The sequence below is a fragment of the Lissotriton vulgaris genome, chromosome 10 (genome assembly GCF_964263255.1).
Source record: "Lissotriton vulgaris chromosome 10, aLisVul1.2, whole genome shotgun sequence".
Taxonomy (NCBI): domain Eukaryota; kingdom Metazoa; phylum Chordata; class Amphibia; order Caudata; family Salamandridae; genus Lissotriton; species Lissotriton vulgaris.
In genome coordinates, this window is record NC_141698.1 from 676,403,642 (window position 1) to 676,429,351 (window position 25,710).

Here is a 25,710-nt window from a genome sequence, read left to right on the forward strand (position 1 = left end):
CCTGAACCAGTACATCTTATCAGAACATTTTCATATGTTAACTTTACAGCAAGTTCTACCATTGCTCAGGCAGGGAGACTTCCTGGCAACACTAGACCTGAAGGATGCATATACCATTGCTCAGGCAGGGAGACTTCCTGGCAACACTAGACCTGAAGGATACATATTTTCACATTCCCATTCACCCAGGTCACAGGAAGTATCTCGGGTTCACTGTCAACAACCAGCATTACCAGTTCAAAGTCCTGCCTTTCGGGGTCACTACAGCCCCCAGGGTGTTCACCAAGTGCTTGGCGACCGTGGCTGCGCACCTTCAGAGACAACACATCCATGTCTATCCTTACCTGGACGACTGGCTTGTTCAAGCAAAGTCAGCCCAGCAATGTGCCAGCCACATGTCCCGCACGATTCACCTCCTACACAGTCTAGGATTTTCACTAAATTACCCAAAGTCACACCTTCAGCCCGCACATGTACAACAGTACCTAGGGGCAACAATAAACACTATGACAGCAACAGCGCAGCCAAACCCAGCCAGGGTCAGCAGCATGCTATTGCTAATCCAGAGATTCAAACCCCAACACTTGCTCCCGGCGCAGGTGTTCATGCAATTGATGGGTATAATGGCCTCCTGCATCTTCATAGTCCCACACGCGAGGCTGCACATGCGTCCCCTCCAGGAGTGCTTAGCACGACAGTGGAACCAGGCTTGTGGACATGTAAAAGACCTAGTGTTGGTGACAGGCCGTGCTTACAACTCTCTGCATTGGTGGAACACACAAAACCTTTGCAGGGGACCTGCACCACAAGTAGTGCTGACGACGGACGCGTCTCTCCAGGGCTGGAGAGCGCATGTCCTCCATTATACAGTGCAGGGACTATGGACAACACAGCAGCAGAAGATGCACATCAACCTGCTGGAACTGATGGCAATCTTCATGGCAATGAAGGCGTTCAAGTTACACTTGTGCAACAAAGTCGTGCTGATCCGGACGGACAACATAACTGCCATGTATTACATCCAGAAGCAGGGAGGCACACACTCTCCACAATTGTCTCATCTAGCCCAGAGCATGTGGAAGTGGGCCATTCAAAGAAACATGTTCCTCATGGCGGAACATCTCCCAGGCAAGGACAACCAGATGGCGGACCTGCTCAGCAGGCACAGCCATCAGATGCACGAGTGGGAAATACACCCCTCCGTGCTCCAACCATATTTCCAGCGGTGGGGTCATCCAGAAATCGACCTATTCGCCACACAGGAAAACACAAAATGCCAAACCTTCGCCGCCAGGTTCCCACACCCGCAGTCTGAGGGCAATGCGATAGGGATGAACTGGTCAGGCAGATTCGTACGCTTTTCCTCCAGCACCACTCATACCGCTAGTGGCACGCAAACTGCGACAACACTGCATAACGCTCATCCTGGTTGCTCCAACGTGGGCACGGCAGGCCTGGTACACCACGTTCCTAGAACTTTCAGTGGTGCCCCACGAAAGGCTGCGCCTCACGCCCAGTCTCCTCACTCAGAGCCATGGAGACATTCAACACCCAGATCCACAACAGTTGAGCCTTGCGATATGGCTCCTGAGGTCATAGTTTGGCTACCTCAACCTACCCCCTGACTGTATGAACATCATCAAGGAGGCAAGACGCCCTACAACTAGGGCATGGTATGCGGCCAAATGGAAACGGTTTGTCATTTACTGTTCCAATAATGACATTAACCCGCTGGATGCGTCCATGCAGAACATCATATGTTATTTGTTGCATCTACACAGATGCAATCTAGAATATAGTTCCATCAGGATACACCTAGCCGCCCTTGCAGCATATCTTCAGAACAGGCAGCATCTTTCACTTTTCAGGGTGCCTGCCATTAAAGCCTTTATGGAAGGACTCAAAAGAGTGATCCCTCACAGGCACCCTCCTTCACCCGTCTGGAATCTAAATGTAGTTCTCACCAGACTAATGGGGCCGCCCTTTGAACCTCTTCACTCTTGTGAAATACAGTTTCTTACATGGAAAGTGGCCTTTCTGGTAGCACATCACTAAGAAGAGTTAGTGAGCTTCAAGCCCTAACTATTCAAGAGCCTTTTATACAGATTCATGCTAATAAGGTAGTGCTACGTACCAACCCTAAATTCATGCCTAAAGTGGTGTCGCAGTTCCACATTAATCAAACCATAGAACTGCCAGTTTTCTTCCCCAATCCAGATTCTGTGGCAGAGCGAGCACTGCACACCTTAGATATTAAAAGAGCTCTCCTGTATTACATCGACAGGACAAAAGATTTTAGGAAGACTAAACAACTGTTTGTTGCCTTCTCTCCACAACACAAAGGCAACCCCATTTCCAAATCCGGTATAGCCAGATGGATTGTTAAGTGCATACAAATCTGTTATCAAAAAGCTGAACGCACATTAACAGTTCCCCCAAGAGCGCATTCCACACGCAAGTTAGGGGCATCCATGGCTTTCCTAGGTAACATTCCCCTAGAGGATATATGTAGAGCAGCCACATGGACCACCATACATACCTTTACCAAACACTACTGCGTAGATGTACACTCCAAACAGCAAGCTGCTGTAGGACAGGCTGCTCTCAAGACCCTTTTTCAGACTGCTTCAGCTGGCACGGGCAACCACCGCTAAGGAGGTAACTGCTATTTATTCTATGCACAGATATGAATTCAGCAGCCCACATGCCTCGAACGGAATATGCTACTTACCAGTATGCATCTGTTCTTGGCATGTAGGGCTGCTGACATTCATATCGCCCGCCCTCCTCCCCGGTGCCTGTCGCAGCTGTAGCCACCTATCTCGTGATATTTCGAAAACTCTTCCAGGACAACAATGTGCAATCATCCGGACCCAACACTAGGCGGCGATCTATGCACAGATATTCCTTCCTTTGTAAGAAATAACAAGCATTTGCAATGCAATAGGTCTCGCATTATTTAAGTTTGAGCTATTAGCATTGTAAATGGCAATTGTTTTTTGCTTTATGCTATATTTTTTTTTTACATAAAAAGCTTCATATAAAATATGTTTTATTAAAGTTATTTATGCAGTATCTAAATTTTGTTTGCATAAAACAGTATAATAATATCTTAGTAAAAAAGTCAAATATTTTAATGGAAATTCACCAAACGTTCATTTATGTGTTGGTTTTGAAAATAGCTAAATTAATAGCTTTGTCATTTACAATGCCAATAGTTATAACTTTCGCAAATGTGACACCGATAGCATTTGTAATGCAACATTTGTATTTACGTGACTTAGATGTATTGATATTACAAATAACAATGGCTTTTAATTTTTTTTAATACTTAATAAAAGTGATTGTAATTTATAATGGCAATAGCTTAAACTTTTGTAAATAACTTTTGTGAAGATTATGTTCAGTGTATTTTATTGTAACAAAATCCAAGAACAGAAGTGAAATATTAACATCTTTTTGTGACATTTGTAATAAAGCTTGAAACATTGAGAGAACATATTTGTGCTGTGGTGGTGCTGAGTGATGCTGTGGTGGTGCTGAATGGGGCTGTGGTGATGCTGAGTGATGCAGTGGTGGTGCTGAGTGGTGCTATGGTGGTGCTGTGGTGGTGCTGAGTGATGCTGAGTGATGCTGTGGTGGTGCTGAGTGGTGCTGTGGTGGTTCTGAGTGATGCTGTGGTGGTTCTGACTGATAATGTGGTGGTGCTGAGTGACTGTACTCACTGTCACTCTGCACTCACTGTCACTCTGCACGCACTGTCACTCTGCACGCACTGTCACTCTGCACGCACTGTCACTCTGCACGCACTGTCACTCTGCACTCACTGTCACTCTGCACTCACTGTCACTCTGCACTCACTGTCACTCTGCACTCACTGTCACTCTGCACTCACTGTCACTCTGCATGCACTCTGCACTCACTGTCACTCTGCACTCACTGTCACTCTGCACTCACTGTCACTCTGCACTCACTGTCACTCTGCACTCACTGTCACTCTGCACGCACTCTGCACTCACTGTCACTCTGCACTCACTGTCACTCTGCACTCACTGTCACTCTGCACTCACTGTCACTCTGCACTCACTGTCACTCTGCACTCACTGTCACTCTGCACTCACTGTCACTCTGCACTCACTGTCACTCTGCACTCACTGTCACTCTGCACTCACTGTCACTCTGCACTCACTGTCACTCTGCACTCACTGTCACTCTGCACTCACTGTCACTCTGCACTCACTGTCACTCTGCACTCACTGTCACTCTGCACTCACTGTCACTCTGCACTCACTGTCACTCTGCACTCACTGTCACTCTGCACTCACTGTCACTCTGCACTCACTGTCACTCTGCACTCACTGTCACTCTGCACTCACTGTCACTCTGCACTCACTGTCACTCTGCACTCACTGTCACTCTGCACTCACTGTCACTCTGCACTCACTGTCACTCTGCACTCACTGTCACTCCGCACTCACTGTCACTCCGCACTCACTGTCACTCCGCACTCACTGTCACTCCGCACTCACTGTCACTCCGCACTCACTGTCACTCCGCACTCACTGTCACTCCGCACTCACTGTCACTCCGCACTCACTGTCACTCCGCACTCACTGTCACTCCGCACTCACTGTCACTCCGCACTCACTGTCACTCCGCACTCACTGTCACTCCGCACTCACTGTCACTCCGCACTCACTGTCACTCCGCACTCACTGTCACTCCGCACTCACTGTCACTCCGCACTCACTGTCACTCCGCACTCACTGTCACTCTGCACTCACTGTCACTCTGCACTCACTGTCACTCTGCACTCACTGTCACTCTGCACTCACTGTCACTCTGCACTCACTGTCACTCTGCACTCACTGTCACTCTGCACTCACTGTCACTCTGCACTCACTGTCACTCTGCACTCACTGTCACTCCGCACTCACTGTCACTCTGCACTCACTGTCACTCTGCACTCACTGTCACTCTGCACTCACTGCATGCACTCTGCACTCACTGTCACTCTGCACTCACTCTGCACTCACTGTCACTCTGCACTCACTGTCACTCTGCACTCACTGTCACTCTGCACTCACTGTCACTCTGCATGCACTCTGCACTCACTGTCACTCTGCACTCACTGCATGCACTCTGCACTCACTGTCACTCTGCACTCACTCTGCACTCATCATTACTGTTCCTTTTGTGGCATAAAACGGGTACCTCTTCTGCGTGCACTGGTTTATGTCAGAGGAGCTAAGCTTGGTCAATGTCTGATCAAAATGGCAAAATGATATGTTCCTGCAACAGCACAAGGCCGTAGATTAGAAGCTACGAGGTAAGAGACAAAATGTACCCGCAATACCAAAGTACTAAACGCTTCACTGTATCTTGGAGGAATGTACTTACAAAAAAAAAAATCAATCACCCATAACAACGAACCCACCCGACCCGTCCTTATCAAAACAGATCAGACGAAGACTTGATGGAGAGGGCCAGGCACACAACCCGGCCATCGGTCGCCTGGGAAACCAGATCCATCCACGGCTCAGGAGTCCTCTGTGCGTGGACAGGGTGTACTCCAGGAATCAAGTCCGTGCAATTGTACCTAATAATTTTCTCATAAAAAACTCACTGCGCATTCCACCCTCAACGAACAACACGCTTGGCAAAACAACATGCACGGCAAAGGAAACCGGCCGCTCGCACACTCTCCTCTCCTGCCTCCTTGTATCATACCAAGTCACGGACATGCGCAGACGTCGTGATGCGCATTTGATTCAAGTATTTTACAGTTTTATAAAAAATACTCACTGCGCATTCACCAATCAACGCGCGCGGCAAAGGAAACCGCCGCGCACACACGCTCCTTTGCCCTAAGGTAAGCAATTACGGCGGACTCCCGCTTTCGTTTTCCGCCGGCCTGCGAACAGGAAGTCAGGCAGGCCGGGCGGGACAACCGGAAGTAGGAGGGCGGGAGCCTACCCCGCCTCCCACGGAAGAGCCGCGATTGTTTGGCGCACCGGAGCAGGCAGGAGCCTACCCTGCGCCCCGGTGCCGAAGAAGGGAAGAAGAGTCTTGCTGCCGGTGGGAGCCGCTGCACTGAGGATGCCGGTGAGTGGGGCTTCGCCTTGTTGGGGGGGGGGCATCTGTGTGCGCGCGCGCGGCGGCGGACTGTGTATGTGTGTGAGCGTGCATGTGTGTGTGTATGTGTATGTGTCCTGGAGTCTGTGTGTATGCGTGTGTGTGACGGGGGGGGGGTTGCCTGTCTGGGTGCCTGCGTGTCTGTGTAAGTGTAAATGCGTGTGCGTGTGTGTGGAGCCGAGAGGAGATGGGCTGGTGTGTGTGGAGGGGTCTCTGTGTATGCGTGTAGGTGACGGGGGTGTGCCTGTGTATGCGTGTGTATGTGCGCATGCGTGAGTGCTGTGTATGCGTGTGGCTGTGATGTGCGCATGCGTGAATGTTGACGCGCGTGCACGCAGCTCAATCCAGCCGCTCGTCACAGTTTTGTGTCCCTCATTCCCCCGTGTCAGACGACTATAAGTCTCCAGCCTGGACGCATCCTTCGGATGCGATGTCCAGGCGAGACCTAAAAAGGCATATGAGACTTAATGGATTACTGAACTAACCCTCATAATTTTACTCCTGTGTATATCTCAGTGGAATCAAGTCGTGCGCCTTTTATTTAATTTTTTTTTAAGTACTATGCAAAATTGGTTGTTTAAGCTACTTTCATTATTCAATTTCTTTAGGCTTTAATACTGTATATATTCTAATAAGTCTCATTTAAAAAATAGATTTAGTTGCTGTAGTGAATGTTTATGAAAATGAGGTATCCATGTAAAAGTGATCTTGAACTGTTGTCTTCTGACAAAACTTGTTGCATGACCGCACTGAACCAGTGAGCAGTACTTTAAAACAAATACTCCTTAGTTGCACCAAGATAGATGATGTCTCTTAAGCATTTTACACATTGCCATTTTTCATTTGCAATTGGTTTAGATCGTGTCCAGTTTCAAAACAACAACTTCAAGAGCAATCTGCCAGTTAGTAAAGGAATACGCTGGCCACAGAGATGGCATTTGGGATGTTGGTGTCACTCGAATGCAGCCCGTGGTGTTGGGTACAGCATCTGCTGGTAAGTGAAATATTCTGTCTCATTTGACATGCTTTCTCCACTTAACTGAGCATACAGTGCTCTTTACTGTTAATTAACTCTTTGATCCAGCCATTTTATTTGTAATGTACCTTTAACCTGCTCTTAAGGTTGCTAATGTTTTTTACTTAGCAGGTTTGTGATGTAAGGTAAGTGTTCAGTCTCGCTACCAATTTCAAAGAATCAATTTTACAGGCAGCTGCCATAACACACATCTGATTTGTTAAGGATGAATCATTCACATTTATAATATACCCCAGTTAGTAAAGCGATCATCCAGAGTAAAAGCCTCCATCAAAACCGATTTGCTTATCATCGTGACCACATTTAATTAAAATGTGTTAAATTATTATATATAGTATAATAGCCTAAAATCAGGCGCTAGGCACATCCTGTGGACGTCAGTTGGGCTCACACTTAGTTCAAATTGAACATGCAAAGAAAACCTCATCTCATAAAGAGTCCTCGCTGAAGTCCTTTTCACTTTCCAAAATCTATTGAACCTCAACAAAGTTTATAAACTGTGTGCCTTGCAGTTGAGTGCGATAGGAAGAACAGATAGGTTGACGGGTATAGAGAGGTGGTTTACAGCCATTCTTACTCAAAACGAGTATCAAATCTTGAAGTGGACAGATAACTTAGATTTTCTTCCCCAGACCAGCCTATAACTTTTAGCTATGCCAGAGTCCTTAAGCCTTGATAGTGGTCCAGTTTATTAGCCACCTGCTGAGTGGAGTCCATTTACTGCCAAAATCTGACTAAAAAGGGGGTATTCTGACTGCCAGCAGGAAAAGCAGCGTATGTCTGATGGATACTTCAAATCGCAGATTCCTCACCTTTAGAATATTTCTCAGGCACCAGACTGGAACCGTAAACTTTTCATAATAGTGTTCCTGAGTGCTGCTAGCTGGTACTGTGTACCTATGTTTTGGCTTTGTTCTGCCCCGGAAGTGACATAGCGGAGCTGAATTTAAGTGCCACCTGTGCTCCTCTTTGAGCGTGGATCCAGGTCTCCACTTCCATGTTAGTTTGGCTTTCGGTGACTTCCAAATACTACATCTAGTGTGCAAGGGAGTTGTCCCCACCAAAACCTATTGGTTTCAAACCATACTGTGACGGGTAAAAGCAGATGTCCATCACAGACCCAAACAAGGTGTGCCTTTTGATGCTCAAGCAAGTGGTGGGATGAGTGTGCCATCATGCACTCAGAAACGACCTGGGACTGTGAAGTAAACCTGTATGTTGCCAAACACAGGAAGAAGTCTCCGACCTCTCGTAAGTCTCACTCTCGATTCAAGACGAGAATGCAAATACACTCTTTCTCCCGAAGCTGTTCTTGTGAGCAGTCCTAGTCAAAGTCATCCGGTAAATCTAAATTATCGTTTAGGAGGAAACATAAGGCAACATAGGCAAAGTGGTACTCAACCTCATTCTCTCGGATGGCAGTTCATCATATCTGACATGGGTTTTCCAGATCATTCAGCATTGCTATGCCCTACCACTATGGTTAACCCTGCCGTGCCCTCTGCCCACATCTGGGAGGCTCTCACAAGAGCACCTATCCATTCTCATTCAAAAGGTGTGAGGTTTACTCTCTGAAGGTGCCATTGAAAGGGTTCCGATTGCGTTATTAGGGGCTGGTTGTTACTCTTGCTATTTCCTCATGCCGAAGAAGAATGGAGGGCTTTAGCCCATTTTAGATGTTCGCCCTCTGCATGCTTTCCTGTGGAATGACACATTTCTGATTCTTATGCTGGCCCTGGTTCCAGCTGCCTTGTATCCAGGAGAGATTATGGTGAATTTAGACCTGCAGGAGATGCTTTTTTCGCTTACCCATCTTGCTGTCCCACAGATGTTGCCTGCGGGGACCAGTAGTTATACCTGAAATGTTTATGTGCAAACCACAACAAGGGGACAAATCACCATTACCTGAAAAACTAGATGAAAATAGTTAATGCGAAAGAGCATCGAAAATGTCCTAAATCTACCCTGTACTAATACATTCGCTACCTTAGCCCAAATTGAAAATCTCCATTCAGATAAGGGGTCGGATATGATAAGTCCTGATCTAAGACAAGTAGAAAGTACTCTTCAGGGTGATCCCGAGGTAGGTGATCGAACTGATAACCCTCTGTTTAAACTTGTAACTCACTTATGTGACTTAATAAAAGGGATGCAAGTTAAGATTGATGACCTAACCGCTGTTGTTAGTAACATAAATGTGGAACATAACAAAGCCCCTATAGTGCCTAAATCCCCTAGAACCAATCTGGGTGGCGTATCAGCCCAGACAGGAAACACTCCCCCCAAGATAGGTGAAAAGCCTAAAACAGATGCAGTTGCACTTAGACACTGTAGAACTAGTGAGGCGGTTAAAACAGGGAACCAAGTGTCTGAAGAAAATCAGCTATCTCAGCCCCCTGCCACAATACCAATAAGTGGCATATCAGGTCAATCGGGAGGTAAACAACCTCTTAGGCTTAAACAAGCTGGCAGCAATCCCTTACCCAGCTGGCAGAAAACGGGCCCTATTCCACCAAATTCTGGGCTCATTAAATCTAGTCTAAATATTTCTACGTCACCTCCAGTATATTTGATTAATATACCCAACCTCCCTGTTGGCAGAGACCGTGAATCACCTGACACTCTAACCAACAAAGCCATCCTTTGGATTAGGCACGTAAGGGGTTGCAGGTCGGTGATCAGGGAAGATATTCTCCGTGCAAGTAGGCTTACTCTCAAGGGTGATGCCTATGATTGTATAGAACTTATTTTAAAAAATCCAATGATAGCCGGAGGATTATTAAACCTAGAATTTAGATCCTGCTCCACGGATCATTCCAGGATCCAGATGAGGGCTACCCCCCCCGCAACTTTGGAAGTCCGTAAGAGAGAAACAGGATGATACTATACATGGGGAAAGCTCGAGACTGGATTGCAATGATTGACTTCAATTGCGATCTTTAATACAAACACCTAATGATGTAGAAATAACTGGCCAGGAACACATTAGGTATTGTAGTAAACTCACTAAAAAAACGAATTTCACCAGCCTGTTCCTCTGTTGACGTTATTCCCCCAGACAATAACCTAGAGCTTTTAGTGCAAGCTAGACCCATGTCCAGTGTCGGCAGACCAGGGTCTGTTCTTTCTTGGAATATAGCTGGCCTAAAGTCTAAATTGGAGTCACCTGAGTGGGCATTATTTATTAGAGAACATGAAATATGCTTATTTCAGGAAACCTGGGCAATGGAAGAACTGTATTTTTCAGGTTATTTGAATTATAGTATCCCTGCAGTGAAGGAAGGGAGGGGGAGACCAGCCGGCGGGCTTACGATTTGGATAAGACAGGATCTTGGAGTAACAATAAAAATTATACCGACTAACCACAGGGATCTCCAGATATTAAGTCTCAAGTTCCCAAGTGATGTATCAGTCTATGTTTGTAACATATATGCGAGAAGTACGGGGGTAGAAAATCTGAGGTTCTATTACTCCTGGAAGACCTATTGGAAAGTCGTTACTTGCCCTCAAATGTAATTGTCGGGGGGGATTTTAATGTAAATTTTGAACCTCTTTTGAAAGGAAGTTGGAATGTGTCGGACGATGAGGATAGGGAGTGGGGGATTCCCAAATTGGATCTTGACCCGGTCAGTAAATGGACAGATGTAGTGGTCCAAATGAATTCTATCTGCTTAAATAAAGGTTTAAGAGCAATTAATGGTAGGACCACAGGCGACAAGTTTGGTGCATTTACATTCAAAAGTGGTACTCATAAGATCAGAATAGATTATATTTTGATAAACTTGGGCCTGTGGAGATATCTTAAAGATATGACAATTATAGATAGGGTAGAGAGCAACCACAATCCCCTGTCTATGAGCCTTAACTATTGGGAATCTCCTGATCATCTTGGGGCTATGATGGTTGCTACCCCCTCCCATGATATTGTAATATCTAATGATATGCGCCACGTCCGGTGATCCAAAGTTTCACTTCACAAAGAGAATATGGATTTTATAAACAGCAAGCTTGGACAGGCGAAACTGGATTTATTGAGGTTATCTGAACTAGACAATAATTCTTTAAAATTTGGAGAAGGGACTTGGATCCACAAGGTTCTTTTTGGGGAACTAAAGAGTCTTTTTGTTAAGCCCTGCCGGCGGAATGCCTCCCGCGCTCCAGAGATATCACAGTGGTACTCTATTGAATGCAGGAAGGCCCGCCTAAACCTGGGAAAAGCAATCAAAACAGAGTCAATTGAGAATATTAGAGTGGCCAGGCTGACCTATAAAAACACTGTCTCAAGTGCCAAGCGTGATTGGGATGAAAAAAGGTGGAATGACCTTAAGGAGGCAGGATCTTGTAAAGACACGCGAAGATTCTGGAATGTCTACAAGTGGGGAGTGGATACTAATCCGGACAAGCCGCAGAACTGGGTCCCCCAAGAAAAGTGGGTAGAACCTTTTCAGCCGCAGTATGCTAAAGGCAAGGGCTCACAACCAGTAGTGGAAGTATTTTTGGAATCCCTAATGGAAGATTTCTTTAACCTGAAAGATGTTCAGTGTGCTCTAGATTTAGTGGTTCCTGGTAGAGCGCCAGGCATCGATGGCATACCCGCAGACCTATTTCTGCAAGATAAGAACTCCTGGGGTTGTTATTTACTTCTCCTATCAAACATGATCGCTAGGGGAGCTCCAATACCAAGTTCCTGGATTGGGGCAGAGATCATACCCGTTTATAAAAAAGGGGACAAGTCCCAGCCAGGAAATTACCGGCCAATCAGCCTGATTGACACATCTCAAAAAATATTTGGCAGGCTGGTTTTAAACAAAATTCTTGACTGGGAACGTGACAATAAGATCTTATCACACTTGCAGGCAGGGTTCAGAAACTCAATTAGCACTGTCGACCAGGTGCTGCACTTTGCAATGCTTTACTTGAAGACAGTGACAATTGGTCATGGAAGCCTATATGCTGCTTTTATAGATTTAAGAGCGGCATTTGACCTGGTTCCTCGCTCTACATTATGGAATGTTCTCAATGACATGGGCATGCCAGGGACTCTTTTATCTCTGGTAAAAAGATTGCATGAACAAAACTATGCACAGATCAGGTGGGGGAGTCCCGGGAATGTTACCCCACAGTTCCCAGTGGAAACTGGAGTACGACAGGGCTGTGTCCTGGCCCCAACCCTATTTTCCTTATATATTAACGATGTGGCTAAAATCTTAATTGACACCAATATTGATGTCCCAACCATTGCTGGAGCCAAAGTGCCCATTTTAATGTTCGCCGACGATTGTCTTTTAATTGCAAAAACTCCAAGTGGGCTTCAAAAAGGCCTAAGTCTTTTTGAAGACTTTTGTACAGCACACGGTTTAGAAGTGAATGTGCAAAAATCAAAATGTATGACGTTTAATGCTTCTAAATCTTTTAAGGGTACTGTGATCATGAACAAGCGTCCTCAGGAAAGAGTCCAAGCCTTTACTTATTTGGGTGTCTGTATTCAGCATAATTTGTGCTGGAAACCGCAAATTGAACTGGCTACCCTAAAACATAGGCAGTTATCGGGGGCACTGAGTTTAGAACATACTAAATCCCTTACCAAACCAATATCCCTGGTATTGGCGGTCTACAATAGTAAAGTGGTTAGTTCCACTCTATACGGGGTTGAAATGTGGAGAACTGAAAATCTCAGGGGGATGTCAATCTCAGAAAATTCTTTTTTAAGGAATCTAATAAAATTACCCCAGAGTACCCCCCTGAACCCTCTTTTTTACAATTTAGGGATGTTCCCAATAGCACTCATAGCATCTTTACGCCCAGTTTTGTATTGGAGGAGGATTTGGACCACCCCGGAACTCGAAACCTATTCAAAGGGCCTACTTGATATAATTAGTAGTGATATCTATCTTAAAATCAAGTGGCTAAGACATATTAGGTGCCTTTTGATTAATTTGGGTTTACGGGATCTGTGGGAAGATCCTACAAACACTAGTTTCCCTCCCAAGAAGGCACTTAAGAATCTGTACTGGCAGTTTGTGGCTTCCAGGTCTTTTGGGTCTATCGATCCAGGGTCTTTGACTGGATTGTTTATGGATATCAAAGATGTGCCAAAGTTGGAAGCCTTTTGGGAGGTCATCCTAAAACCTCTGGACTGAAAATTTGATTTTCAATTGAGAATTGGGAGCCTACCGGTTGGGGCATTCACTAGCAGTTGGTCCGCAACAGCCAAGGCTACTTGTCCATCTTGTTCAGCGCCCTCGGAAACCATAGGCCACCTGCTATTTGAATGCCCAGTGTATGCAGTCTCCCTGGAGAATATGGCTTCGCCCAATGTGCAGGTTGATGGGCACCGATAGGGGGTCAGTGGAAGTTAGAATTATCCGCTCCTGCACTGATATGACAGTTTACATAGCTGTGGCAAAATTCTTAGGCTGGGCCTGGACCATCAGAAACAGAATGTTAAATGACTAACATGTATTCATGGTGCCAAATTCAAATTTTAATTCAATGTACACTGATGAAATGGATATATATTTTATATGTAAAGTACTTACAAATTTTAACTCTGTTATATGTTTCATATTTATTTGTACTTTCTGCTTTTATGACAATCGTCAAATAAAGCTTGTCTGATTCTGATTAGCCAGGAGAATTTCAGTTTCAGTGCTCCCCTTTGGCCTCACCAGTACCCGCTGACAATCTTCGGAGGTTTGGGGATACCAGTTTTCCTCTACCTTGAGGAATGGCTTTTGAAAGCGTTCCAAACAGTCAGTTGGGGGCCACCTCCAGACTGTAGCGAATCTCCTCACCTTGGTGTCCTTGATCAACAAGCCGAAGTTGTCCGGTGCTATGCCTCTGACTTAATCAGGGCTCAAGTGTTTAAGTGCACCACAAATATTCTGCGAAAATCAAATCTAGAATATATTCACAATAGCCTGTGTACTGGGAAGTGTATCCCTTGAGACTGTACAGAGAGTACTCCGGGAATTCGCACGTATCGTTATGGCATTCACGGAATTCTAGATTTGAGTTTAACAGAATATTTTTTGTGCACTTAAAACGCTTGACCCCTGATTAAGTTAGTCACGCCAGTGCGATGAAACAAGTGTTGGCTAGAAGCTTGAAGATTTTAATTAAAGGACGAAAGATTGGACTATTCTTTGTGGACTGTCACTTTCTCAGTGATCAAAGGCTTTTTTAATTATAGAGCTATCTTTTTCTTAAAGGATATTTGGTAGCCACCTTTCCTTTCATAGCACAATTGGTGTGATGTGCTACAGAGAAATTGTTTCCTAAAAATATGTGTGCGCCAGCATTATTACACAACCACCTGGAGACATATACCCATCCTATATGCACTTTCATTTTCAGGCATTGTCCAGTAGTTTTGGAAACACTAGCATGAGTTCTCTGTGTTGCATTGAATCAGTGTCTGCTGTATTTCAGGTAGAAATATGAATAATGGCAGGGGCCTATTTAAAGATAGTTTTGAGCATGACATTTGTGATCAGGAAGGAATTGTTATTTTGCTTTGGACGTCCTATTTGAATTGCTCATGTTGAATCTACTATAAGACCGTATAAATCTGACCACCCCCCTTCTCCGTCTACCTGGGTTAAACTTTTAACCAAAATCCCGAGGTCATGATCGACATTAGAAGTTTTTCAAAATAGGTTAATTCCAACACTTCTGTGTCCACAATACTCCACTGATTTTAAAGAAATGAAACTGACTTTTGTCTAAATTGACAATTGCAAAGCTACTTAGAGATGTCAGACTAGCAGTACAAATTGATATCGTCCAAAATACTGTACAAAATGACAGCTGTTTATTGTGATGCATTGTGCACAGAATGTTGTTTCATTCTTTATCAAGTAACACTTGATTAAGGTTATTCATTTAATACATTTTAGATCACACTGCCTTGTTATGGAGCATTGAAACTGGAAAGTGCCTTATCAAGTACATTGGTCATGCTGGATCAGGTAAAGCAAAGACAAAAAATGAATATGTTCTTCTTTAATTTCAAATACTTTTATTAACTTGTTTATAAAAAAGATTGCACCTTCACAATTGTCAGCAGTTAGTTACATCATATTGTAGCGTAGTTTATTAAACCTTTGTGAAGACAGGCTATTACTGTGACCATCTCGAGCTCAAATATTGGTGAATAATTATTTAACCAATGTATATGAGACATGTCATAACTCCAGGAGCATTACAGTTTGGGTAGGCTGTGATTAAGGAGCTAATAGCACAGCAGTTGGGCAGCAACTGTTAATCATAACAAAACATTGTTACAGTGCAGTCATAAATATATATGTAAAAAAGTCTAGGCTAGTCATAACCCACCCATCTGATAACCCAACCCTCAGACAAAGGGGAACTCTGATTTAGATTAAGCATTGGTAGATATATGTACTGTGTGAGTAAGATGAAAGAAAAGTACCACGTTGTGGGGTCATAATGCTGGAAATCTGTCAAACTAGTTTTTCATTGTGTTGCCCAAGGTGGAAAATCAGGACAAGGGCTGTCTCTCACCCTTGGGTTGAGTAGATCCTATTCTTGCATTAGAATCTGCTTATTTAAACTTTTTTTCTCCACGGAATAAGGACTAGCCGCTTGGAGCCAGAGATACCTGGTCCTTTAGAGTGTGGTTTCCCTGATAATGACACATTCCCTGGCTTTGGCCAGTTAGGGTTTGAAGAGGCAAGGGTTTCACTCGTGTTGGAGTGGGGATATTTCTGTTACCCAAACCCTGTACTGCTGCAGGCCTCAAGCTAGTGGACTGATGTTAAACTGCTCCCAGCAGGTTCAGAGTCTCTGGACCCAGAATACAGACTTCAGAGTTATGGACCCAATAATTCTGGATGTGGAGACACTTGTAATTGTGGGTGGCATAATTCCATCCTGCATGTACCTTTTTCAGCCTATCTCATAACGCTGCTCTGCTTCACAATTCTTTTGTTTTTAGTAAAGGTTTCTGAAAGATGTTTCTAGACTCATTCAGTCAGTTAAGCCTTTTATTGGGCTACAAAGATGTACATTTATATTTTTATTGAAAAAGCTTTGAACATGTGTAGCTTGGTATGATAGGTGTTTCCACACCTTGTTACCTGTTTCATATAATTGATCCTGATGTATCCAAAACTTTGCCCTTGCTTCTTGTTGGGTGTATGCACTCAGATTTGCCCTCAACCCCTCGATCCTGTGTACCAGACCCGGGAAGGGGGTGGCCGCATATTTTTTCTTCAATGTTGTCATGTGGACTCCATCTCCCTGGATTCCCTCGCTTTCTTTTTCCACGACACATGCGCAGTCAGTTGGCCCCTTATGACTGCCTTATATGCGTCCCAGAGGGTCATGTCCTGAGTATACCATTCCTTTACTATTTAGGAAGTAATTGAGCATGGAATCGGTCACTAGTTTCCTGGTGTTCAGTTCCTATGGGTTGAATCTCCATTCCCCTTTCACTAACTTCATTCTTAAATCCAGCGCCATCTTCTTCTAGAGTGCTCCCAATGTCTAGGTATTCAATTACCAAAGCATATGCTGGGAATGATGAGGGTTCTCTTCCAGGGGATCCTCATCATAAGCATTGAATAGTCCCACCCGCTCCGGTTGGGGGAAGCGTTCAATTTTTTCTGGCAGAGTGGAGAAAAATTACCCTGGACAAGTGGGTGCTGAATATTGTTTGCAATGGATACAGTCTTCGGTTCACCAGCCCGCCTCCATCAATTCCTCCGGTCAGCTCGCAATTTCAGCTGCGCGAGCTCCAGGCGGAGGCCGATATCCTGTTAAGGAAAAGGGCGATAGAAGACTTACCTCTGTCTCAAAGAGGAAGAGTTCTGTACTCCCGGTTCTTCCTGGTTCGCAAGAAGGACAAGAACGAGTTCAGGCCCATTCTGGATTTGCAACAGGCAAACAAGTGGATTCGCAGAGAGAAGTTTTGCATGCTGTTGCATCAGATTTATCCTCAGTTGCAACAGGGAGACTGGCTAGGTGCTATAGACCTACAAGATGCGTACTTCCATGTGCCCATTGCACACAAACACAGGAAGTTCCTGCGATTCCAAGTCGGCGCCAATCATTATCAGTACACAGTACTGCCATTCGGACTGAAGTCTGCGCCCAGAACATTCTTGAAGTGCATGGCAGTGGTAGCAGCACACCTAAGGAAGAACAAGGTGTTTGTCTACCCGTACCTGGACGATTGGTTGATCAAGGCCTCCTCCTTCTCGGAAGCTCAAGCACACTTCCAGAAGACGTGCGTTCTCTTGAACAAGCTGGGGTTGCACATCAACATGTCCAAGTCTGTCCCTACTCCGGTCCAGTGCATGCAGTACTTGGGAGCCACCATCAATACGCTGTCAGCAAGCGTGTCTCCTTCGGAGAAGCAGCGATTATCACTCCTTCGGAAGGCTCAGGCTCTTATGACCACTCCATCTACAACAGTGAAGACGGTGTCTTCTCTACTGGGATCGATGGCCTCTTACATCTTCCTAACGCCACACACACGACTGCACATGAGACCGTTGCAGGAATGCTTGGAGGATCAGGAGGATCAGAGGAAAGATACAACTGTCTCTGCATGCTCTTCAGTCTCTGAAGTGGTGGTGATCAGCGGAGAATCTCCTCAGAGGGGTTCCGTTCCACAAGGACATTCCCACTCAGACTTTCGTGACGGATGCTTCTCTCCACGGCTGGGGGGCGCACTCCGGAGGCTTACAGATTCAAGGAACGTGGTACCCGACGGAGTCCACATATCACATAAATTTCCTGGAACTCAGAGCTGTTCACATGGCACTGAAGGCCTTTCATCCGTCCTTCCAGACCAACTCTCTGCTTGTACAGACGGACAATACGACCACGATGTATTACCTCAACAAGCAGGGGGGCTCGAGATCACGCACTCGGTCGCAGGAGGCGCAGGCGATCTTGCGATGGCTTCTGGCCAGAGGACAGACGATAACGGCTACCCATCTACCAGGTGTGCAGAATGTTCAGGCGGACGCACTGAGCAGACTGATTCAGGAAAACCACGAATGGGTCATAAACTACGAAGTACTAGGAGAAGTCTTCGCAAGGTGGGGGACTCCAGACATAGATCTGTTTGCCACCGCCGAAAAAAGCAAATGCCTAGACTACGCCTCCAGGTACTACCAGCAGGGGACGCTGGGGAATGCGCTATGGATCAACTGGTCGAACAGCTTTCTGTACGCTTTTCCACACATTCCCCTGATTCCGGCTGTGCTCATCAAGCTGTCCCAGTCCAGGGCGTGGATGATCCTGATTGCCCCGAAATGGCCCAGGCAGTGGTGGTTCATGGACCTGCTTCACCGGTCTCTCCTTCCTTACATACGGCTGCCGTGCAGGCCAGACCTTCTCACGAAGTTCGGGGGGCAGATGTTGCACCCCAACCTCTCGTCTTTGAGTTTGGCAGCATGGCTCCTAAGATAGTGCAATATGGCCATTTGAATCTACCTGAAGATTGCATGGACATACTGTAGGAGGTTAAGCGACCTTCCACTCGGGCTTCCTATGCTTACAAGTGGAAGAGGTTTTGCATCTGGTGCAAGTCCAAGAATTATAACCCGGCGACGTGTAAGGAAGATGTCATCCTTCCGTATCTTCTGCATCTGGCGCAGTCTGGCCTTAATGTCCATTGCATTAAGGTTCATCTTGCTGCGCTGACTGCCTACAGGAAATGACCTTCACAGACTTCCTTCTTTCGGATCCCTGTGATCAAAGATTTTTTGGAAGGCTTGAAGAAAGTGTTCCCTCCTGTCCGGCTTCCTTCGCCTTCATGGGAATTGAATGTGGTGCTGTCCAGATTGATGAAGGAGCCTTTTGAACCTGTTCATAAGGCTTCGTTGCAGCACCTGTCCTGTAAGGCGGCTTTCCTCGTGGCCATTACATTGATCCCCAGGGTGAGTGAAATGCAGGCGTTGTGTTGCCAGGAACCTTATACTGTATTTCATGCTGCTAAGGTTGTTATGCGTACTCACCCTAAATTTCTTCCAAAGGTTATATCTGATTTTCATGTTAACCAGACCATAACTTTACCTACGTTTTTTTCAGAATCCTTCCGCCAGCGGAAAGGTTGCTGCATTCCCTGGATGTTAGGAGGGTGTTAAAATTTTATCTGGTTAAGACCAAGGATATTCGTAGGTCAGACCAATTGTTTATCAATTATGGATCAGTCAGGACGGGTCTTGCTACCTCTAAACAGTCCATCTCTAGGTGGATTGTTTCCTGCATACAACTGTGGTACCAAAAGGCTAATAAGACCTTAGGGGGTAAACCTAAGGCTCATTCCACCAGGGGCAAAGCTGCCACGACGGCTTTGCTCCGTAATGTTCCAAATGCAGAAATCTGCAAGGCGGCCACTTGGAAGTCGGTCCATACCTTTGCTAAGCATTACTGCCTGGACACTGATGCCAGGGCAGACGCTCAGGTTGGGCAGGCTTCGCTGCGAAATCTGTTCGCACAATAGTGGTGTTATTCCTCGTTTCTCCACCGCCGCTTTGGAGTGCCATTCTATTATTTCAGTGAATGAATGAGATTATGACTATACACAGAGATCCCCTACTACAGAAGGAGTAGTGTCTGTCCTGTAATTCCAGTTCTGTAGTAGGGGTATCTCTGTTATAGTCATAAGCGCCCGCCCTCCTCCCCGGTGGAGAGAGATATTCATGTAAGGAATGCTAAAGGTCTGGTGTGTTACGCCTTCAAAAAGAACTGAAAGTAAAAGGGACCTGCGGTGCATTCTGGGATACTGTGAAGTTCTGGAAAGTTCTCTTAAAGGCACAGTATCCTGTTCAGAGCCACATAATGGTAGCCTATGGGGCTTGTCTGTCCATGTCTTCCTCTCTATCATTCCAGAGGGTTTTTGCTGAAGGCAAGGGAAATCTGGACAGACTTTGCTGTTTGTGGATTTTTGGTGAAATTTCTAGTTGAAGTACTGGACAGTGTAGCCTGGTTATATAGGCTGCACTATCTGTCTTTAATTCTCTTAAGTGTCTGTGCAGTTCTGCATTTTTCGACACCTTAAGAGATTATTTTTAATTGCTCCGGGGTCCACACACATGGGCTGGACTATTCACTAGAATATGACTATAACAGAGATACCCCTACTACAGTACTGGAGTTACAGGACAGAAACTACTCCTTGTCTCCAGGGGAGGGGGGCAAACCCTATATTAAGACATTGCAATGGGAACTGTGACCAAAGTCATGACCAAAGTCAGGACTTGGACCAGGAGTCTTAGGGGAGCTAGGGGCACAAGGAACCACTTGAGGTAAGTACCCAGGAACCCCACAGAGGCTGTGTGCAGAGTGGAAACACAGCAGCATACTCCATGCAAGCCAGTGGGAAAGTTGCGGTTGCAATTTTTAAGAATGACTCTTCCCAGTGGACCCTGAAAAAACCCTATGAACCTCAGAAGGTTGGAGAGTCACCCCACTTGTGGATACCACAGGAACCAGGATACCTACACCAGAGGAGCCGGGGCATAGGTGCAAAGTGATGTTGGAAACAGCCATAGACCACAATGGAGGACTTCAGAAAAGATGCCGCTGGCGAAGAAGGTGAAAGAGTCCGGTGGAATCCAAGGATAGATTATTGAAGACCAGAACCTGCATGCATAGGGGACAGAGTCTATGCCACTCGGAAGTGACCAGGAGGCACGGAAGACCAATGGCCACCGATGACAGAATATGCAGGAGTGATGACAGTGAACTTGTTGCTGCAGCTGTGAGGACCATGCTATGCTCTAGAAACCAGGAGGCATTCACAAGCTGTCCCACGTTGGAAGTCAAGAACCAAGGGGGGTATGTGCCCGGTGTGAGCACCAACAAGCCTTGGCAGCAACAGGCGTGGTAAACAAAAAAGGTGCAGCGTTGGGACCAGCAAGGTTCAAGACACTCTCCAATTGCAGGAGAGTAGGAGCATGCTCTGAGCAATCGCTATCTTGCTGGCAGACTCTGGAAGGCTGTTACCAGGAGCACTGAGGGCAGGTTGAGTGGTCTCTCATGGATGACATAATGGGTACCTTAGTACCATATACTAGGGACTTACATGGGTACACCATTAGCCAATTGGGAAGGTACCGAAGTACTCAACACTGTCCAATTTAGGGAGAAAGCAGTCACTGGGGTCCTGGTTAGCAGGTTTCCAGTCAGACTAGTCAAACAGAATAACATCCTCAAAAAGTAGCAGATCCTATTTTACTTCAGATGAGCTTTTAATATTCTATGCAATGCTTCAAAATGACTACTGATGAGAATCCCCTGGAAGAGAAAGATACATTTCTTACCTGTAATCCTAGTTCTCTTCCAGGGGAATCCTCATAAAAGTCATAAGCAACTCTCCCTCCTCCCCAGAAAATCTTACATGATGCAGCTTATACATCCTTTATTCCATTTTTCATATCGCCGTAAAAAAGACCTGACCTAACTGTCACCTGTAGGGCATGATGGGATACAGGGGTCCTGTGAGGTCTAAAAGGCATGGTGCTGGATTTTCTTTTTGTGTGTCATAATTTTCTATTGGAGTTCAAAGATAGGCAATTTCATAGGTTACAAAACAATGTAATAAATATAAATCGGTATGTGGTTTTCTGTTATGCTTTAAATGCAGCCTTTTGGCTAACCATGCCTCTCATTCCCTTACAGTTTCCTTTCAAATAAACACTATGATTACACATTATAGTCTCTTTTTCTGTTTTACAGAAATTTGATAATTGTGAGATGTTTTTAAATGAAAACTCAATTTAATTAAGGCAATATTTTCTGGCCCTTTCGTTAGGCTGCATATATGTATATATGTGTGTGTATGTATGTATGTAGATATATATATATGTATATGTATATGTATATGTATATGTGTATATATATATATATATATGTGTATATATAGTCATTCACTGAAAAAAACATAGGTTTTAGGGGTGTTATAGTTAGCTGGACTTTTCACTCTTACAAAACCATTGAAATTCCTCAGCTACAGTTGGTTGTACTAACTATAACTTGCGCGCCCGCAATCCACTGCTGATGATATCGCATATTACATCATTCATGACATGGTCTGTGTCATCACTGATGACATCTCAAATGACATCACTGATGACATCATCCAGTGAATTTGGTTTGGGTCGATATTTAAGTAAGTATTATATATACAGCAATCTGCTTTGGAAACTGAGTGGATGTATAAGTGTCTGGATGGAGGATTTAGTAGCACTGTGATTGACTGTCTAAGTAACTAAATGGATATGGGATAGTGATTAAACTGTGTGAATGTCTGTATCACTCTATCTCTCGTTGTGTAAACTACTACATAAGTTGGTTACTAGCTATGTGAAAGTCTATATTAGTTATTAATTAGTTAAGTGAGTATTTGTATGGGATAGTGAATGTGTGTGTGGTTGGGTGGGAGGTGTGTGACTGTCCAAAGATGTGTAAATAGTTGATTTAGTAGGTATATGAGGTTAAGACTGTATGTGGAAACAGTTGTTTGGGTGAGTGAATCTCTTTATGGGTGTGGGGATGAGTAAATATATTTCTCAATGATACATGTCCAACAAAGTAGAAATATAAAAGGCAGTGTATGTGACAGTTCTATATAAATAAGTATACATAAGTCTCCGTGATTGTATGAGTGACTGTATAGAAAACTGTATACTTGTAATAGTGAATTTATAACACACTGAGTAGGAGTTACTATCTATATGAATAAATAAAGTGGTGTTTGTGTAAGTGTAGCTCAGTAAATGTAAGTGTGATCAATTCTTTGCTTAAGTGAGTAGGATGACTGCATAAGTGAATAGGATGTGTGCTGGTGTGTAATGTCGATGTAGGTATACAAGTATATTTAATAGTGTTCTATTGATCTTTGTTAGCATGTATGAGTGAAACTATAGGTAAGTGTTTAGATGTGTGTGTGTAGATGTAGGAATCACTGAGTGGGTTTTTAGAAATTTGTATTGGTGTGTCAATGGTTTCGAATATGGTACTCCATATTTTATAGAGTGTTGAAAGGTTATACTAGTGCACGGGTACTCATAGTACGGCCCGCGGGCCAGGGGCGGCCCGGCAAGCCTTCCCTGGCGGCCCGGCAAGCCTTCCCTGGCGGCCCGCGGACCGTGCAGACATCGCACCCGTGTTTTTTTTTTTTTTTTTAAATCTCAGCAAACAGCCCTGCGGCAGCGCGATGCAGAGACTCTCTGTGAGGGCGGGCGATTTCCGTCAGAGTGGGGCTGCAGGGGCCTAAGAGCTGAACAAAGCTCATTAGCATGCGAATGGTCTCTTAAAGAGGTGCGAAGTGCTCGGGTGCGGCTGGCTGAGTGTGTGTGTGTGCCCAGAAGCTGTGTCAGCCCAGGGGCACACAGGCATGGTGAGATGAAGAGGGAGGGAGGAAGGAGACAGAGACAGACTGTTAGAACCGGCTGTCCCTAGTTGGCAGAGGCATACACTTCTGACAAATAGGGACACACCTTTTCTAGTCAGGGCAAGGGGATCACACCCTTCGATAACCCCTGCTCACCCCCTTGGTAGCTTGGCAGAGCAGACAGGCTTATCTCAGAGGCTGTGTGTTAAGCAATTCTGACCACATACAGTAATAAAGTGAATACACTACAAATGGACACGACACAGTAGTATTATAAAAATAAGTATTTTTATATAAGGCTTAGCACAAGACCAAATAACGACAAGAATGTACACAATCTTAATAAATACTCTGGGAAGGGAAAAAGGATAGTTCAAATGTAGTTTCTTCTTTAGCACAAAAGTCTTAAGTATCAAAGCAAATCTTCTTCTTGGCAATACAGTTCTTAGCAACAGGGTAACCCACACGGGGGCTACACGACGTCGAGGCAAAGTTAATCCAAAGGTTCGGTGCGACCACGAGGAGCGCTACGTCGAGCCCGGAGTCACACGGACCCCCAACAACACAGTACCTTTGGAAAACGAAGCACACGATCAGCGGCGTCGAGCAATCCGGCGTCACGTCTTCGGTGTCGATCAGGCCTCAGCAGGCGTCGTTGTCGATGATGCGGTTGCACAGAGTGAGCAGCGCTCACGGCGTCGAGAGGGCACGAGGGCGATGCGATCAGCAGCGCTGCAGACACGAGGTCCCTTGGAGCTGGAGCCGTACTCCCACTCACTGGCGTTGCTACTGGCGTCGGTCGGGCCCGGCGGCCGGTCGTCGAGGAAGAGGGACACTGGGGCCGTTACCCACTATGTCGAGCTGGATTCGGCGACGTCCGTCGGCGTCGAGGTTGCTGGTTCTTTCAGAGGTGCTGGATTCACAGTTCCAGCAAATAGCACCTTTAGCCCTGTGACTTAAGCAGGAGACTGGCACTCTTCCAGTCCTTGGAGATTTTCTTAGCAAGCATGAGAGTACACACACAGTTCCTCTCTCCTGGTTCCTTGGCAAAAATAAAGAAGCACTGCAGGATTCCCCCCAGCAAACAGCACTCTGGCAGAAGGGGTAGGCAAGTCCTCAGATCAGCAGGCCTCTTGTCCTTGGTTACAGGGTTCCTTGTCAGAAGTGATCTAAGTTCTTGGTTCAGGGGTCCTTCTCTTATACCCCTTTTCGGCTTTGATCCCTTTGTCCATGCAGGGGAATTTCCCAACATCCTGGGTCTGTTGTGGGTGGAGCCAGGCAGAGGCACCTGGCCTATTCACTGAGCAGGGCTGGGTCCTCAGACGCCCAGCAGGAGGTGGAGCCAGCATTGACACTGGCAGGAGCAGAGCTATCGGCCTCCTGGCAGGAGGTGGGGCTAGGATCGTCCATGGCAGGCACAGAGCCATCAGCCGCTTGGCAGGAGGTGGAGCCAGCATTGTCTCAGGCAGGGCAGGCGATCAGCAACTACTCTCCCCCTACTCTCAACGCAAATGTCCCACTCATCCCACACTGACTCATCCAGACCTGTGGAGCCACCCAGCTCCTGTCACACACACGCAAGACCAGCAGAAACCAGATATGGTTAGACAAGAAAATAGACACTTTCTAAAAGTGCTATTTTCAAACCCAGAGTCCAAAAACCATCCACACCAACGGATGCGTAATTAAACCCCGAGTTCAGGGATACCAAACTCGACATCGCACCATGCTCCCCGAGCCAGCTAGGATCATAGCGTTAATAATCCCGGCGGCCCATTCTAACTAATGGAGAGCAGGCTACCTCGCAATAGTGAAGAACGAAGATGGCTGTAATTCACTATTAGGACATGCCAACTTGGTCAGGCGTGTCCTACCTTATGCTTACAATGCACCCTGCCCGTGGGCCTACCATAGGGGTGACTACCATGAAGCCAAGGGAAGGTTTGAGGGGCTGGCAAGTAGGTATACTTGCGCAGCCTGCGTGACAGCACTAGGCTGCACGTGGGTCTCGCAATGACCGACCCGTAGACATTCTTTTACAAGGCCGCTCCTGTGGGTGGCACAACACGTGCTGCAAGCCCACAAGCAGCATTTGTATTTACAAGCCCCGGCACTCTTGGTGCACTAGACTAGGGACTGACAGTAAACCAAATAAGCCAAACAT

At 45.7% G+C, this 25,710-nt stretch overlaps 1 protein-coding gene across 6 annotated transcripts in view; it reads left to right on the forward strand.

Moving 5' to 3' along the window:
* Positions 1 to 25,710, forward strand: part of WDR37 (WD repeat domain 37) — a 608,563-nt gene that overhangs the window by 224,313 nt on the left and 358,540 nt on the right. For all 6 annotated transcript variants that reach the window (XM_086941512.1, XM_086941515.1, XM_086941510.1 and 3 more), the window contains 2 exons: positions 6,994 to 7,129; positions 15,070 to 15,141. In XM_086941512.1, coding sequence (XP_086797638.1) covers positions 6,994 to 7,129; positions 15,070 to 15,141 — 208 coding nt within the window. The remainder of the gene's footprint in view (positions 1 to 6,993; positions 7,130 to 15,069; positions 15,142 to 25,710) is intronic.